Below are 18,792 nucleotides of genomic sequence, written 5' to 3'. Positions count from 1 at the left end.
TCTCATGTTTTATTTACTTTTTTCAAAGCGATAACACTGCGGTTGCACAATTCACGATTACAAATATTTTTTCTCTAATAATGAAGTTTAAAGATACATAATCCAATATGAGAGTTTTTCTTGAATGACAAAGGTAATCTTCAAAACATATGATTTTGCATTTGCATATAGATAAACTAATGCCAATGCTTTAAAAGAAGTTCAATCCATTGTAAGAGCATTGTCAATGTCTAAATTTTGAGTAGAATTTGAGGTTTTGGCTATAGCCAAAATTTTTGAAGAAGTTAATCTATATTGGACTAGCCATCCTAAAGTCAAAATTATAATATAATATTATATATTTTAATAATATTTTAAAAAATTTAATCTTGTGTAAATACACTTGTATTTAATATTTAATATTTTATATTAATATCAAAATTTAATATTAAAAGAGAGAGTTAGTTGGATGGAAAAATCATAAAATATTAATTTAGTTCTTCTACAGTGACTCTCCAAATATGACTCAGGCACTCTAAATTACTGTAACTTAAAATTTCACAAATATCTCGTGTTGGAATTTTAACTAAAAAAAAAAGTTAAAATTTGGATTTTGAGATCTTCAATGCTCTTCGATCCAAACGACGACGTTTTAAAAGACGCCTAAACCCTTTTATGATTTTATCGCTTCGGTATGCCCCGTCTCCTGCGCGTCGTCCCCCAACCCCCGATACCCACTTTCTCTTCTCTGTAAATTTTTTTCCGTCGCCACCCACGCCGTCTGCCCTCTGTTTTCCGTTGGTCTGCTGAACACCGGTAAGCATCTTCCGCTTTTCTCTCACTCTCTTGTTCATCCGTCTCTACCTCACCTCGCCGGCACCTATTTTTATTATACTATACTTAATATGAGTTGTTTCATGAGCTCTTAAGATGAAGCCTATGAATCAAGAACAAGAAATTTTTCATTTTTCTACACCTAAAGGAACTGCAAACTATTCATACGCACGGTAAGTGTACTTCCTGACAGGTGTATTAACGTTTTTGAAACAATACATGTGGAAATGTATTCAAGTTGCACGAGATATTATTTTGAGCTTGCAGTCTTAAGACATTTTTCTGGCGCTAGGCTGTTAAGTTTTGCCCTCTAGATTATGCAATCTATGGTGTGGAGAATGTTTGGTGATTGAACTATGTTTGGTGCTTTGGCACAGCTTTGCTCATTGGAGAGTTATCGAGACTCATTCCGTTTCCATATATTTTTAATCGTTTATGGAAGGTCTGAATGCAGATAGTTAAGAACTCAAGGTAGTGGCTGTTTTTTTATATTTTGAAGAAGGGCTTCAAGGAAATTCCAATTTTACATCTAGCTTTTGGTCCTTTAGAAGGCAAATACAGTCGTGGGTAGCTTTTGCAGGATATCTTGGATGGGCTGAAAGTGGTCCTTCATCTGTTCTTGTCGGACACCCAATGAGCTTTCATCCCCATTTGGCAGGTTCTCAATTATGCTTCGATATCAATAAATGTATCAGATTGCTACCTGGGGTTTTGAATGCTAGGTGCATGGTGACCATAGAGAAGGGGTGTTATGGTGGTGCATTGAACAGCTTATATGGGATTTCAATTTAGGGTTGTTTTTCGTTTGGTTATCAAGAAAGTTTAGAAAAAATTAAGCATAGAAAAATTGAACAGATTTAAATAAATTGCATACAGAGCAGGAAAGGAAAGACGATGGCAGAAGAGGAGCCAAAGCTGTTCGCTTACATACCGGAGATAATATTGAAGAAAAGAAAGAGCAATGAAGAATGGGCACTCAAGAGGAAAGCCCAGTATGAAGAGAGAAACTCTTTGATCAGGAAGAAAGCCAAGTATGACTTCATCAGAATGCCTGAGGACTTCATCAAAGAGTACCGCGCTAGGGTAACTGTTTCTATATATATATGTACGCGTTCCTGTATCTCCGTTTGCGTGCATGTGCTTTATTTTACTTTATCACGAGGTTTAAGATTGTACTGTTATTAGGAAACACTGATGTAATGTTTCTTTATTTCCTTTTTAACAGTTGGAATTTGTAGAACGTTTTTCCATGTTTTTTGTTGGTTGCTATAAGTTCTTGTTCCATATGCCAGAGTGCAGAAGTTTTAGCATTGGGCATTATTTTGATGGGCACCATCATTATGTACTCATCACGGGGTTGAGAGAGCTGGGACTAGACTATCTGTTTAGGAGATTGACATGTTTGAAAAGTTGGAATAGGGGAATTTGAAGTTCTCTTTCTAGTGTTCTTTGGAGGAGTGAAAACCGTTCTTTCATTTATTTGAGGCATAAATTTTTGGGTTAGGCAGTATATACAAAATTTTGAAAAGTAGTAATTGAGAGTTTGGTGTGAGTGATTAGTTGGAAATGCTCCATGGCTAAAATATCAGGAAGGACTGTAGTATCTAAAACTATGTTTTTAGATGAGTAAAATGTTAGGAAGGATAAGAGTATATAAAACTATGTTAAATGGACTCAGACTGTGTCCATTTAGTTTTGTAACCGATCAAGAAAATTTAGTTATGTTGTATCAGGAAATGGAATTGTATCCTGATTGTTGAAATTGTGATGTTCACACCCTCAGGAATAATGAAGTGTTTACATATCTACCACGTCTGAATACTATATAGGTGCTTTTCCTGCACTTTTCTGCCAAAGTTTGGTATGTTAGACAGGCCTATTGTGCAATATCCCGATAGTAGGTGTGATGAAGTTTTCTATGATAACTAAGTGAGAAGTGTGCAATATTCATTAAAATGTGTATGCTCATCTAGGTGGCCAGTTGATAGGATTGGAAAGGTAGTCATGTGTGAGTTTCATTTTAAGCTTAATGTTTCCTAGGCCAATGTTTCGCAAGACGGCTGTTCTTGCACTTTCTGCAATTTAATAATATATTCACTTGCCTAGTGCCTGTCAAAAGTCTGAGACAGTTCATATTGAAAACTGTTGAATAAGTCTTTATCTTTTGTTTTCATGCAGGAATTGGACCTCATCAAGATGAAACATAGGGTAAAGAGGAAACGACCGACATCTGTGCCAACAAAATCGAAACTGCTTTTTGTCATTCGCATACATGGGTGAGATTCTGATGTTTTGTGGTGATTTTGTGTGGTCTGTGTACTTTTTTCCTGATATCTCCTTGTGTGTCCCAGGAAAAGAGAAATTCATCAAAAAACGAGGAAGGTCTTGTACAATATGGGATTGAGGTCAACGTTCAGTGGTATATTTGTGAAGGCAAATGAAGGGATTATGGAAAAGCTGCAAAGAGTGGAGCCATACGTCACATATGGGTAGGATACACAACCTTCTTTTTCTAATTCTGATGCAATATATATAATGTACCGAATAAGCTGTAGGATAAATGTACAATATCTAGAGGGCACTAGAACAACAATTCAAATAAAGCTTTGAGCTACATTAAGGACTAGGAGTAGCTTTGTGTTCCTGTTGTTTACTTGGTTTTCTGTCTTTTGGGTTCTTTCTATAGACTATTATTCCGTAATGCTCTTCCTGAAGTAACTAATCCTTTTCCAGATAGCATCGACAACTTTATATTTATAATTTTGGATCAGATCATCAACATTGCCTTGGGGGTTTCTACTTTATTTATTTAAGCTCTATGTGACCACCTTCTTGGATCAGGGATGCTAATAAGCCACATAAATCTGAGCATCAGGCTCTTTTAAGTTGATTTTCTCCCTTGATACGTGAATTTCCTTGCATTTTGAAATTTAAATGAGGAAGATTATTCTTATGATGCCCTTGCTTGATGTGCCCCTTATAGTGTTTTGTTATTCTAATGAGATTTGGTTGTTTGTGAAGATACCCAAATCTAAAGAGCATTAAGGAGCTGATTTACAAGAAGGCTTATGCAAAGATAGACAAGCAGCGGGTTCCCCTCACAGACAATAACATCATTGAACAGGTGTAGATAAAGTTGCTGAATCCTGGAGTTTAAACATCTTTTCGGCCTAAAGTTTCTAATCCTCTCTCTGCCTGTCTTTTGCTGCAGGCATTGGGGAAGTTTGGCATCATATGCATCGAAGATATTGTGCACGAGATCACTAATGTTGGTCCACATTTCAAGGAGGTTACTAGTTTTTTATATCCCTTCATAGTCAAGAAGCCAGAAGGATTGCAAGGAAACAAAATGTTATACAAGGAAGGGGGAGACACTGGGAATCGTGAGGATCACATCAATGAACTAATCGGTAAGATGAATTAGTTCTAATAAAGCATATATAAACTAAATACACTAAAAAAGCTGGAATGTAGCTTATCAAGTGCCCCTCAAATGACCTGCTGTCTGATGTATCACAATTTTGAAGCTGCTGTTAATTTGGTCTGGCTAATTGAATGGTATCAATTTTTTTTTTCTTCGTTTCAACTTCTATTGAACTTGCTGGGAAGAGAGTTGTGAAAATATATGTATCAGGATTGATGAAAGCATGTTCTTGTTTGATTATAATTTACAAGACCTCACACATCTGAGAGAGGCTACAGTTAGGTTTGGATAGTGAGTTGAGATGAGATGAGTTAAGATGAAAGTTGGAAGTTTAGTAAAATATTGTTAGAATATTATTTTTTAATATTATTATTGTTTTGGAATTTGAAAAAGTTAGAATTGTTTATTCTATTTTATGTGGAAATTTGTGAAAATTGTAATAATGAGATGAGATGAGATGGGTTGAGAGTTTTTAATCCAAACTGAGTGTGTTCCTGGGAAGTGAATCTTGACAAGCTGTGATATACACCTGTTTTGTGTTCTGCGATCGGGAATGTTTGGTAATGTCATCTCATCTCATTCATTCCCAAACATCACTCAAAGAGTCAAACATAAACATTTCAAATTAATTATTACAAATTTTTCAAACTAATCATTTTCTAAACTTTCAAAAAAAAAAAAAAAATCAACTTTTTTAAATTTCAAAATAATAAAAATTATATTAAAAATTATATTATACTAATATTTTAACTTTATAATATTTTTATTTGACTCTTTTTCTCTTCTTTCAAAATTTTATAAAATATCATAATTCAAATTATTTTATTATTATTCATAAATTTTTTCTTTAATATTTATAAATTTTTCATCTCATCTTATTGTCTAAGCATTACCTTAATGCGATCGCCATTCATTGGGGACAGTCACCAGTTTATTTCATGTTCTCTAAGAATACCAGCTGAGAGTATTGGTGAAAGAGTGTTGTGATCTCTCTGGACAGCCAAGGCCCATCTAGGCATCTTTGATCCGTACCCAAGTTTGGGTCATAGACATTATTCTCTCTGTCTTTCAAAATATCGAAACCGAGGGGTCAAGTTACTGTATGGAAAGCCAAACTCAACAAAAGACCATGACAGCGGCAAGACAATCGAATTTTTTTCTTTTCTTTGTACTTTTGCAGTGCCATAAATCGATCATGCTGATATTTCTGTTAATTCGATGTTTTCTATCGTAACATGGTTTTTTTTGGTAATGTTACAGTTTTAGGTATACATGTCTCGCACATTTTATTTTGTAAAAGATTGGATTCATCATGAAAAAGTTGATTTTTTTTATGTGTCTTACATTTTTTTTAAAAGGAGTGCGCGAGACGTGTTTTTTAATACATAAATCACTTTTTTTTTTTTTTTTTTTTTCTAGTTGAACTATTGTCACTTTTTTCTAATATTATTGAATAAATGTAAAAGATGGAGAAAAGTCCATGTATATATGGACTATTACTTAAACAAGGATTAGTCAAGGTTATTATTTAAAATCATTAGAAACATCATAAATCCAACTCCAACTAATAAAAAAAATCAACGTGGGACTTGATACTCAATGTGATTTTATCATATTCATAAGCCTCTTCATATATCATCCATTCAATATAGGCCTTAGCATTGCATTATAATCTCCTTCATTTAAAATCTTTGAATTATTCATCTAGCTAGGCCAATGCCACACAATATTATTAGGTTGACTTTGATAGATTTCATAACTATCTAAAGAAAGTCCACGCCACATTTACGCCTATCATCCAAATATATTAGTGAAGGTTACAACTTGAGAGTCCTTCGGAATGATTATAAACCACACCAACTCTTCCCCAAGCAATATGAGATCACATTTACTATCTAATGTTCATGTAGTTACATAAGCCAACTTGTGGTCTTACATTAGCACTTCAAATTTTGAAGAGAATGCCTTTGGACATGATCTTGAGCTTTCTAGCTTATTATTCGTTTACAAACCATAATACTTAAAGGATTCTAAAAACCGAGCAGTTATCTGTTAGGATAAATCCGGGCGGATAACCAGATTCAATCCAGATATCTGGATTTTTTTTTCCTTTTTTAGCTATAAATCCAGATATCCCGATTGTAACCGGATTTATTAATACTTTTTTTTAAAAAAGAAAAACTGTTTAAACTTAAAAAATATTTTTATGGCACTTTTTTTTAAAAAAAAAATTATGATATCATGTTTAAATTGTCTTAATTTTTTTAGAAAAATAATTTAAACACTTTTTAAAAGTTTTTTTTAAAAAAAATAAAATAAATAACAATACAAAATATCAATTTACAAAGAACAAAATAAATAATAATACATCATAACTAATTAGACTAATACAATGCTATTACTCTTTACATCATAACTAATTGGAAGCAAGATTTTGTTTTGAAAAAAAAAAGGGACCAGATTATGGATAACCGGATCCAGGTTTCTCTCAACCGCCCAAGTGTAATCCAGGCGGATAATTGTCCAGATACACCCAGTTTTTAGGTTTTGGACCGGACCGATTCTACACCTCTATGTGTGTGCGCAATTTTTTGTTGTTTTCTACGTTGAGAGGTGGAGGTGAAACTCTCTTACAAAGATTTTGGTGTTTACGTTATAGGTCTTTTATTTCTTTCACCTAAATTTAAGATACTTTTTTGGAACGAGTAATGCTAGATATAAGTCCCAAATAGATAAGCTCCATACAAGCATTTTATAAAACAATGGGTCTCACTAATAAATAATAGTTTTTTTTATCCTTTTTAAAGTGGGGTCTACTTTTTTACAAAAGTTTGTATGGAACTTGTCTATTTGAGACTTGTACAAATCATTTCTCTTTTGGAACCTACTAAACTAAAAACCTTTCGTGCCCATATCCAAGACAACTGTGGAGGGGCCCCAAGTGACAAACCTACTTAAAACACTGATCAGCCATACAAGAGAGGAATTGACAATTGGGTTTAGCCTTTTGTGGAAACATGCGATTAAAATAGAGCATGGGTTTACGAAGAAAAGCACCATAGAATCAGAAGTGGGGAGGACAGGACAGACAAAAGGTAGAGAGTCAAGCAGGGTCAATGGGTAAGAGACATCGATCTTGATATGTCAATTTCAAAGATTATTCTATCTGTTTTCCTTAAACACAATAATTCTACAGGGTCGTATTCATATATAGGTATTTGAATAATGAAGAAGACGATTTTCATTGGGCCTTTCTATATATATGTACAAAATCCTCTCCACAAATAATATTTAGACCTATATCTCTAAAAGAATTTCTCCCATTTTTCTCTAAAACTACTATTTCTTCTCTCATCCCCCTTCTCCTTGTTAATCCATTCACACAAACGCATCATTCGTGACGATTAAATCCACGACTTCATCTGTGGTAATTAGATCCATGACCTTGGCCATTTTTTTTTTTTCAAATACAAAAATATGACTCTTCCATGGAGTTAAATCCACGACCTCATGACCCTCCCTCCCCTTTGTTACCACAAAGGAAGGATATACCAATTGAACTACAAGTTAACCGGCTTTTCTATTCATTTTTTGTCTATGACCTTGTTTGGATACAGAAATATTCTTAACACATCTTATCTCATCATTTTAATTTTTTCAAATTATCATACAATATATAATAAATAATTTATTTTTTTCAAATCTCAAAATAATAAAAATATTAAAAAATAATATTTTAACAATATTTTATTTAACTCATATAAGTTAATTTTTGTTTCTCTCTTTTTTTTTTTTCCCATTCTTCTAGGTTAAACGTGTCTTGATCTACCACTTTAGTAAACCACATCGAATCAGTGTGTAGGTGTTACAAGCCTCGTAAATCACGTTTGAACTCAATATATATGTCGTAGCGAAATCACACCTCTAATGTCTACACGCTTGTAGTTCCCGTTGATTTCTTGACCTCAGATCCTCACGATCGATCACACCACACTGTTCCCATCCATCGACGTGTACTTAGGCCACACATGGATGCCATCGTGTTTGTCCCTTGGACGCTGCCAAAGATTAGAACTTTTCGATTAATCTAGCTATCTTGTTACGTGTCTATAAGGATTTGGACTTTCTGACTGATCTAACCATCAACATGAACATGTTTTGTTCAAGAAAAACATAAACATAAAGTTAGTAGAAGTACTTGGAAGTCTCCAACAAAAGTGTCGAAAATAGTCTCTTGAAATGCTCTTATTACAAGTCATGACTTTTGACAGTAACTTTTCAATCAATTTATTAACCTACTACAAACCGCATAATTTGGCAATCTACTCCATGATTTTGTCAAGAAATATGAGTAGGAAGCTTTGCTTCATTGCCCTTTTTATTTTTTTTTAAATATTTTAATCACTGTAGTATTTATGAGTTTTGCTATTCATCATCCGCACACATTATATTTATTTTAATTTCTTTTTTTGGTTTTATTCTTTCTAAATTAATTGAATTATACTACTCATCATTAATACATCACACAGTTAATAAGAGAAAAGAAATAAAAAATAAAAAATTATGTGGGGGGTTGAAGTAAAATTTTTCATTATTTTTGTTTGGGACACCCAACCTTCCTCTTATACCTCTAATATATTTTGTTTAAACACTAATCACCATGATGATCTTGTTTTGTGATATATATATATATATATATATATATATATATAAGTGAATTACTTATAAAGTTGACTAAAAACATGCATAAAGCTGAAAAGACAATGCACCATTGTGGTATAATATACGCTTTACATCAGTCCATTTACACCATACATCTCAAAGGAGGAGACAACATTGGCCCATCCAGTGAGGAATATCATCTTATCACCAAAATCCTAACTATGCTGCACTAAGGCCACCATTGTGGTAAAGGTAAACTACCCAACATCATACGGATCAAGACTACAACGACACAATCAACGCACAAAAAACAGATTCATAAACTGCAACTTGAGGCATGTAATCATATTGCTTAATTGTATACACTCATAAGGCATATATATGTACATGATCTTCTAGATTTGTAGTTCAAATAATATATTCCCTATTTTGAAGTAACAAAAAAGAGGGTGAGGTCATTAGTTATAATCTCCCTAGTTCTTAGTATTCAAACATGATATTGTAAATCTCATTGGGCAAATTTAAAAAGAAAATAATAATGGGTGGCACTCTACGTCAAAGGTGTTTTTTCTTCTCGGGAAACTATTATCACAAAAAGTCTTGTGATAAATAATATTGACTTTCTTTGAATTGTCTACATTTTTTAAAGAGACTTATTGTTTATCCTTATTTAACCATCATTCTTTTACCGCTTCTTAAAATGACATCATATATAGGGGTGAGCTCCGACTTCGACAGAGTCGAATTCCTCAACTTCGAGCTCCGATTCTGATAAGAGTCAGAGTTTAAAATCAACTCCGATTCTGACTCCGACAGGGAACTAACTCCAGCTCTACTTCGCTTGATCGGTATCAGAGCGGAATTGGAATCGCCATTTGGAGTAAGGTTTTTTTTCTTTTTCTTTTTTCATTTTCTTACCCACTTGTACTTTCCCAGCACCCAAAACAAAGATTAAGAAATTTCTTTAAGCCTCATTTGGATAGTGAAATATCTCATCTTATTTCATTTCATCTCATTATTAAAATTTTTTTAAATTTTAACACAAAATGTAATAAACAATTTAACTTTTTTAAATCTCAAAATAATAATAATATTAAAAAATAATATTTTATTCAACTTTCAACTTTTATCTCAACTCACTATTCAAAGCAAGAACAATCGAATTTGAATGAGAAGTTTTGAGAAGCGTTGGCCAGCCCCAATTGGACCTCCTTCATGCTTGAGTGCCACTTAACACCACCAAGACCACCTTCGCGCACAGACTGCTGATTGGGCACTCCCTACCATTGGGCGCCAGCCACGAGCAACGCAACCTAACTAAGACCCACCATGAAGAAGGTCACTCAGATCTATCGTATTTTCCTCCATCTCGAGCTCCACCACCACGTACAGAGCCCCATGGATCCGTCTTCGTCTCGTACTTCCCTTCCTCTCGATAAGTCCACGACAATCTATTTCCTCTCTTTTCTCGGCCTAATGAAACCCATCTCACATCTCTCTTGAACTCAGCCACCACACACACAGGAGGACGTATAGCGCCGTTGTCAATCTTGGTTTAGCCACCATCTCCGTCACACCTTGTTCTTCTCTCTCTCTTGAGTCTCAACATCATACACTCTGTCTCTCCCTGATCTGCTTCTCTCGGCACCGAAAACAAGTGAAGAAGGAGGTTAAAACTCGTGACTTATGTGAATGGACTTTATGTGTTGTTTAAAGTTTTTCTTAAGAAAATATATATAACAAAACATTGGATGATATTGGTCTCGTGGGGGCTTGAACTCCATTTATACTATTAATAAAAACTACCCCAACTATTGGAGCCAGTAGTCCGGAATCTTAATGGACTCCAACTCCAAATTCTGAATTTTCCTACTCCGTCAAAGCTAGAATTGGAGTAGGCATCGGATGTGGCGCCCCCAATCCCCCTTATATAAATACACAGGGATCGAGACGTCAGGATGGTGACAACACGGTCACACATCCCAACGAAGTGCCAATGTATGTACATGCAACAGTATACAAATAAAATAACGCAGCGGATAATCAACTAAGTACCATAATTTATTTACAATCAAACATCAGTAAAGATTTAAATAGCAGTTATACAGTCATCCATAAAATAATTTACAATAGTTTTAGATATACAAACGAGTGATCCCAGATCACTCCTCAGGCAGAGCCGTCTCCTCAGGCTCGCCCTCCTCCTCCTCAGCATCAAAATCTGCGTTACCACAAAATGGTATCGCAGGTAAGTATAACCCAAACAACAACGTAATATAAAATGCATTAAATGCAACTAACATGCATGCACATGAAAAATATGCATTTTTCACAAAACATCATTTTCCCCGAAAATGATAATTTTCCAACACACACCAAAATTCCATTTTGGTCCAAATTATCCGTAAAACATTTTCCCAGAAAATGATTTACCCAAAAATCAACTCGCACTATTTTCCCAGAAAATAGTGCATTAATTCCAAATGCACCATGCATTATTTCCATATGCACCATGGCCTCCCCTATGGACCATCCGCACGTCCTGGCTTCGCAACGGTGCTCAGTTCCGCGCCCAGCGCGTACATGGCCAAGCACCCACACTACGCAACGAGCGATGCCCACTTCCGCGCCCAGCGCGTACGTGGCCAGACATCCTCTAGTCCCCGCCAGCAGAAGGACCACGGAGTCAGCACGAGACCATCTCGTCCGATCCCATTGTCGCCCGGCGACAATCCAGGAGACGTTACTCAGTATATTCCGCTCCCGAGTAACCAGAGGAGCTCCACCGAGTTAATGCCCCATCTCGGCTTGGGGTCGTGATACACACGCACCAAAAATATTATCACATAAAATCATAGCTTTTCAAATCATATGAACATGAATGCAATACACGAAAACCCAGTTTTCTTTTACAAACATGATCATGCATGAAATAATGAAATGCACATGTACCAACACAATATCTAACATCCATCAATGAACAATACCAACAAATCCAACCAACCCATCAACAACCAATATCCAATTCAACCAAATCAACCAAACAACTCCAATCACAAATCCATCCGACCCCCGAACTCCTCGGACTCAGTCCGGCATGCCAAAAATACAGTGAAATGGGTTAGTGCAAAAATACATTTAAATTACGAAAGTTCTTTGGAGAAATACTTACAGTGCAATATAATAATTTCCGGAGGATCACGAAGCTGCAAGTGGTGATGTCTGAGCAACACCACAGTGTAAAATACACTGTGGCCGTGGGTCACAGATACCCACTTTTCAACGAGGACAAACGAAGACCCAAAAATGGTAGGGTAGGGCCTAGAGAGGTCGGTGAAGCTAGTGGTGGTGGTGGTTTGCCGTGGGTGGCGGCGCAAGGGGTGGTTTTAGGCCAAAAATGCACAAATCGGAAATGGGCTTGGTGGGACTTCACCGGTGACGGATCGGAGCTGGGGTTGGGTCCAATGGGTTGCCAAGAGGTCGAGGATGATGTGGTAGAAAGATGGTGGCCGGAGGTGGCGCGACGGCGGCGCAGTGGTGCATGGAACGCCGCGGCTTCAATGGGTTCGTGGTGGTTAACGGCGGCGATGGAGGAGCTGGAAATGGAGGGGGGTGATCGCCGGCGGCAGGGGGAGCGGAGGAGCCGGGCGGTGTTGACCACCGCCGGCGCACGGCGGCGGGCTGGGGAAGAAACCAACGCACGGCGAGAGAGAGAGAGAGAGAGAGAGAGAGAGAGAGAAGAACTCGCGCACCGGGGAGGAAACCGGGAAGAAGAAAAAAAAAGAAAGAAAAAAAAAAGAAGAAAAGAAAAAGAAAAGGAAAAGAAAAAAATAGAGGGAAAAGAAATGAGGTCCAATCCTCATAACTTGGGTCACAAAAATAATCCAACGGAAACGATTTCAAAACCTCAAGTTAAATAAAATAATTTAAACGTAATGGTAAAGTCAAATTGAAATAATTAAATCCCACAGTAATTAAATAAATATTAAAAGCAATTTAAATGCATAACAATAAATAAATATTAAGAAAGCACATAAAAATAATTTTCACCAAATTAAAATCATAGAAATAAACTCATTAAAAATCCAACCAATTTTAAAATACGAGAATAAAATTTAAATAAATAAAAATAATCCTTTAGTAAAAATACATTAAAATGCGGGGTGTTACATCGGACGAAGTTGGAACAATGGAAATTTTTCCCAGCCCAAATCATATACTATAAAAATTATTTGTCATTTTTTGCTTATTTACCGATTGATTATGTAATGCTAAATAAGGAGACGATAAACAGCATTTTTCATTTTTTTTAATCCTTCAACTTATTTACCTATTATTTGGCATCATGCTTCCATACTAATAGTTGGATCGGCTTCTATTTATGTTTATTTATGGATTGTTAAGAGTATTGGCATTGAATTAGTAAAATGCTAGTGAAATCCAAAATATAGCTAAATTTTGTATAAATGACTTGCGTTGGACTAGCTAAAAACCTTTAGTATAGACTTTGAACTTCATTAACTCTAAAGGAATTTTTAAAGTTGGAGAGTATAAACCCATATTTTATTTACAAATAATCAATAAGGTTTTATTAAATTCTTTTTAAAACTTTCATTAGTAAACAAGGCTATGTCCAGATTTTTCAGGAAATATTTTTTTATAAACAATGCTATATTATGTTGGATAATTAGATTGATATAAAAAAATAGTTGGAAAAAATAATTTTAAAGTAAAAATTAAGTTATTAATTAATATAAGAAGTCTATTTGCAAAATATAAAAAAAAAATTATTCAAAAAAATTATTATTAAAATACATTATATTATATTATTATTTTGATTTTAAGATAGATAGTCTAATATAGATTAATATCTTCAATGACTTTAACTTTAGCTAAAACCTTAATTTTTAGTCAAATTTTAAACTTGACAGATAGAGCCTTTCAATGATACCTTCTATAAGTGATGTTGGATGTTCAATGTTGTCCTAATTCAAGTATAGCTATGTAGATTTTTGTATGCACACACAAAAGCACATATCGGTGAACTTTATTATTAAGGCGGAAGTGATCCGATGGCTAATTTAATCATCTAAGACATTAAACCCGACGAGAATTAATTAAGGTGTGTACTGTTCTATCCCGAAGTATGTCCAACCAGATGACGGTTACTCCCCTTTAGAGTATTGGCAATGGATTAGTTATTGTCAAGTTTAAATTTTGACTAGAATTTCAAATTTTAACTATAGTATTAATTTTTAGCTAGGTGAATCTACAATATACTAGTCATCTTAAAGTCAAAATAATAATATAATATTATATCTTTTAATAATTTTATACTTTTTTTATTTTATAAATACATTTCTGTATTAATTAATAATTAAATTTTTACTTAAAATTATAATTTTCCAACTATTTTCTTCCTCAAACTAATTATCCAACAAACACATACAAACCAAACTTTCTTTCCACTTAAAATATAAATAAAAACAATGACCTCAATCCTCAAATCTACTGGGAAATATATAAATAAAGAAATAGAGAAAATATGAAAATATCCAAAAAGAAAATAGAAGAAGAATGCACGGAATACACAGAAGTGAAAAACATTTCTTGCAAGGGAGAGAAGAGTGAGGGAAAGAGAGGGATGGTTGGTGAAAAACGTTAAAATAATTGTTTGGTCCGTAACTCTCCAAATATGACTAGCTCCCTTAATTTAGTGTAACTCATATCTTGAGTTTGAGTAATTTGGCTAGTTCAATATAGATGATTTTTTCTCATACCTAGCCAAAATATGAAGATATATTGACATTTGACTAGTCCAATCCTAATACTCTAATTAAAGACAAAAAGCATTAAATGCAGTCGTCTCAATGTAGGTAACAGTAAAATCGAATGCCGGGCAAAAAACACTCTCAAGGCCAAAACCTAAAAACCCAAACATCTCATACAAGAGGGAGGGTGGAGCTCCCTTTACCAACTCAATGAGCCCCGCCTTGGTTGCAGTCCTTTTCCTATTTTTTTTATTGATCTTTCTCTTTTTTTTTTTTTTTTTTTTTGGTCTATAGCACGGAGATGGCACGATCTCATGCTTGTCGATCACCTATGACCTAGATCGCGGGTAGGATCTATAATGTGTGTGGATCACATGCGGCCTAGACCAAACAAATGGCATGCATGGCTCACGTGCTGCCTAAACTGCGAGTATGATCCACGCGCCGCGATATCTTAGAAAGCCTTTTATAGTCATGCATGCAATTGGAAGATCCAACTGACTCCACCTCTCCTCGTAGCCATGCATCCCTTCGTCGCATGCTATCTTTTTATGTTCTCTTCATCAAAGATCATGAAAAAGGGAAAGTCTCTTTATATTACAAACTCTTTTATTTAACAAGAAATAAATTTGGATTCCAAAAATATTTCCAAGTTTCCTATATACAAAAGTCCTGTATCAAGTTTAAGATCACATTTGAATAATAAGATGAAATAAGATTATGTAATTTTAAATAAAGGATAGTGATAAGCTTACCATCGATCTACTACTGATTTACTATTTATAGTATTTTTATTTTTTTATCATTTTATTTTAAGTATTTTTTAACATCCTTAATCATTAAGAAAAAATTAAAAAAATATATAAACTTACTACTAGTCACTTCCTTAACCATTAAGTAAAATAAAAAATTAAAAAAAAAATCAAATACAAAAGAATAGTAAACGAGTAGTAAGAGGATAGTAACCTTATCATTTTCTTTAAATAAAAATTGAAAGTTAAATAAAATATTATTAGAATATTATTTTTTAATATTATTATTATTTTAAGATTTAGAAATATTGAATTGTCAATTATATTTTATGTAAAAAATTAAAAAAATTATAATAATAAAATGAGATGAAATCATTTTTATATTTAAAACAGACGATTATAAATGAAACTCCGTTTAATTAATTTGCTTGATGGTGGGTCCTATGTGTCTAATGAACTGCTTCGTAGAGATTTACAAATCAAATGGCTAACTTTGTCATTAAAATATGCCAAAAAATCATTTTTACATCTAGAAACTATACAAAAGGACACAAATATTTGGAGGAATGGCATAATTAAGGTAGGTGACTTTTTATGACCGCTGTCAAATCTCAGTGCCAAAACCGTGAACAAGGGTGTGGAAACTAGAGCCTCCCACGCTGGAATACAATAATGCTCACCTGATCTTCTCAACCGATAGACACGCACAAAAGAAACACTAAAGAAATAAGCATCGATGATATATCTCCGCAAAGTTTGACTGTCCATTTTGTTAGAATCGAAACCTCGATCTGGGTATTGGCATCACTGCAACAAAACAACATTGTTTGGTTCAAGTGAGTTCTAACCCGTTAAAGTTGTATAATGTTCTTTCAACTTGAGGAATTATTATTAATAAAATAAATATTTATGACAAATTATTTATAATAAAAAATAATTATTTATAATAAAATAGATTTATTTTAATAAGGTATGGTTATTTTGATCGTAAATAAGAGTTTCAATTCGCGGTAAAGCATATGGCATGATTGGCTTTGAAGCTTCATGCATATGCATAGTGGGAAAAAAAAATGCTTTTAACTTCATTGTTTTATGTCCGTTAAGCATCTTTATACCTTTTCCTTTACTTTTCTAACGGGCTGCTGAGTAATAGAATAAACTTATAAAACCCTTTGATCTCTGTACAACCCATATGACGACAACAATTTCCAATAGATCTGTGCTCTTAGGAAATGAGTACTTTGAAGGCCGTGGGTCACTGCCAAAAAGGAATAGAGGCTTTTTATTTACGTGTGTATTCAGCATAGTCTAGATAAAACACACTCAACTCCAACACGGTACGATCTATATATATTTTCTGATTCTTGTCACGAGATAAGTAGTGTGGATTCCTATTCATTCTGTGATAGATTCTGATACCATATAGTATGCCGAATAGTAATAATGGTCAAGTATTCCTCCCCACATCACTCTTAAGTGAACGGGCAAGTCAAGTTGACTAATAACTCATGATTAGGAAGGGGACCAAGGCTGAGAGTTCTATGGGCCTATTGGACTACCACAAAAGCCTCAACAGAGGAGACCCCTTTTGCGCTAACTTATGGAAGCGAGGTCATAATCTCGATAGAGACAAGGATACCAAGCTATAGGGTCTAATACTTCAGCGAGAAATTAAACGAAGAGGAACTAGTTTTCCATCTCTCTTTGTCACTCAGCGCGGTCAAGTCTACATCCCACCTAATTATCTAAATCGAAACTCCTCGCTCGCACCCACAAACAAAGGAAGGAACACCTCTCCTAAGCGTCCTATCTCTCCTCATCAACTACTGCAAACTAGTTCGTCTCCTGCCTAGTTATCTAAGTTGAAGCTCCACTCTCGCACCGCCGGCGAACAAAAGAGAGAATAACTCTCCTAAGTGTCCCATATGTCCTTGCCACCCAGTGCGGTCGAGTCTATCTCCTGCTCGAATCTCTAAGTTGAAGCTCTGTGCTCATACCGACAAACAAAAGAAGGAACCCTTCTCCTAAGTATTCCATCTCTCATTGCCACCCAGTATCGTTGCATCCTTCTACACGAGCAGTAATATTATGCAAGTTCAACACCAAAAAATAAAGCTCCAACGAAAATGCCAAACCCATAAAGTCACGCCAAGTAATAAATCGATTGATCGAGTGAGTTCAAATAATGGTGATATATATATTCTGCAAGTGGATCGGATCCACACGTGTGGGTGTAATTCGAATTGGGTTTTGTCTCTCATGATTCGTCTTTTTCTATGAGAAGTAAGATGAGTTTAGTATTCTAAAACAAAGACATCTCGGGCATAAGGGTTCTGAGGGATTACCATGATACTTCCTAAATGAGTACTGTGCGAAAAGTATAGATAACAAAAAAAAAAAAATACTCATGTAGAAAAGAGAAAGGAGAGGGCTTTGAGGGTCAGTCGGCTGTGGAGAAATGCATATGGAAGGGAGAGAAAGGAGAGAAATGAAAGAGAAAGATAGTTATAATTGTAACGCTTGCAATTAAAAAAATAATGTAAAAAAATAAAAAAAATAAAAAAATACATAATTACATTAGCGGAGCTTCCAGCCGTAAGTACAGACTCATCTTTATTTTTTTGAGTAATACTAGATATAAATTTTAAATAAATAAATTATATACAAATTTTTTATAAAATAATATATCTTATTAATAAATAATAATTTTTTTTACATTTTTTTAAATAAGATTTATATTTTTACAAAAATTTACATAAAATTTATCTATTTAAAATTTATATAAATTATTTCTCTACTTTTTTTTGTTTTTCGAATCCGTCCGCCCCGAGCTTTTCTTTTTATTTTTATTTTACTGCATCTTCTCTGAATGCATTTTACTGCTTTTGGATTAAAAGGCTACAGAGTCACAGGGCGTGAGGGCAGTTGGCACCCACCAAAAAGCTTGTTTTGCTTACAGCCCGATCGAGAACAGGAAGGATTCCCTTTTTACATGTGAGTATGTGTGCTTTTTCATGGGATGCTGACAAACCTCCCCCACTGGCCCCCTGACACGTTCTCGGGACCTGAGCAGTTTGTCATCAACTTCCTTCAATTTGCATTTACACCTACAGTCCTAAATTTTTTTCTTCTGTGTTTGGTGAAAAAAAAGACAGTGATAGCTTGCTATTCTATTATTAACTATCTATTATCGAAAGGTATTTTAAAGTTTTTTAATTTATTATTATTATTTTTAAATATTTTTTTAATATCTTTAATTATTAAAAAATTAAAAAAATATATAACTTTATTAATATACACTTCTTTAATTATTAAACAAAATAAAAAAATAAAAAAAATAATAAAAGAGCAGTAGTAGTATAGTCTATCA

The 18,792-nt window shown here is 34.3% G+C and overlaps 1 protein-coding gene across 6 annotated transcripts; it reads left to right on the top strand.

Annotated features, from left to right (window-relative positions):
• The first annotated feature begins 655 nt into the window (after positions 1-655).
• LOC121243485 (60S ribosomal protein L7-1-like) lies at positions 656-4,458 on the top strand. Of its 6 annotated transcripts, none has more exons than XM_041141601.1 (7): positions 656-795; positions 1,472-1,606; positions 1,690-1,896; positions 2,992-3,089; positions 3,165-3,302; positions 3,835-3,937; positions 4,025-4,458. In XM_041141601.1, the coding sequence occupies exons 2-7, from the start codon at positions 1,589-1,591 to the stop codon at positions 4,235-4,237; spliced, it is 777 nt and encodes a 258-aa protein (XP_040997535.1). In that variant the 5' UTR covers positions 656-795; positions 1,472-1,588; the 3' UTR covers positions 4,238-4,458. The 6 variants fall into 6 exon arrangements, with proteins under 6 accessions (XP_040997535.1, XP_040997536.1, XP_040997539.1 ...); XM_041141602.1 differs by having other exon boundaries at positions 665-795; positions 1,394-1,606; XM_041141605.1 differs by lacking the exon at positions 1,472-1,606 and adding an exon at positions 1,394-1,471 and having other exon boundaries at positions 666-795.
• Positions 4,459-18,792: the final 14,334 nt, after the last annotated feature.

Source organism: Juglans microcarpa x Juglans regia, chromosome 8D, assembly GCF_004785595.1.
Source record: "Juglans microcarpa x Juglans regia isolate MS1-56 chromosome 8D, Jm3101_v1.0, whole genome shotgun sequence".
Lineage (NCBI taxonomy): Eukaryota > Viridiplantae > Streptophyta > Magnoliopsida > Fagales > Juglandaceae > Juglans > Juglans microcarpa x Juglans regia.
Note: the sequence above shows the minus strand (reverse complement) of the source record. Positions and strands in the feature narration are given on the sequence as shown.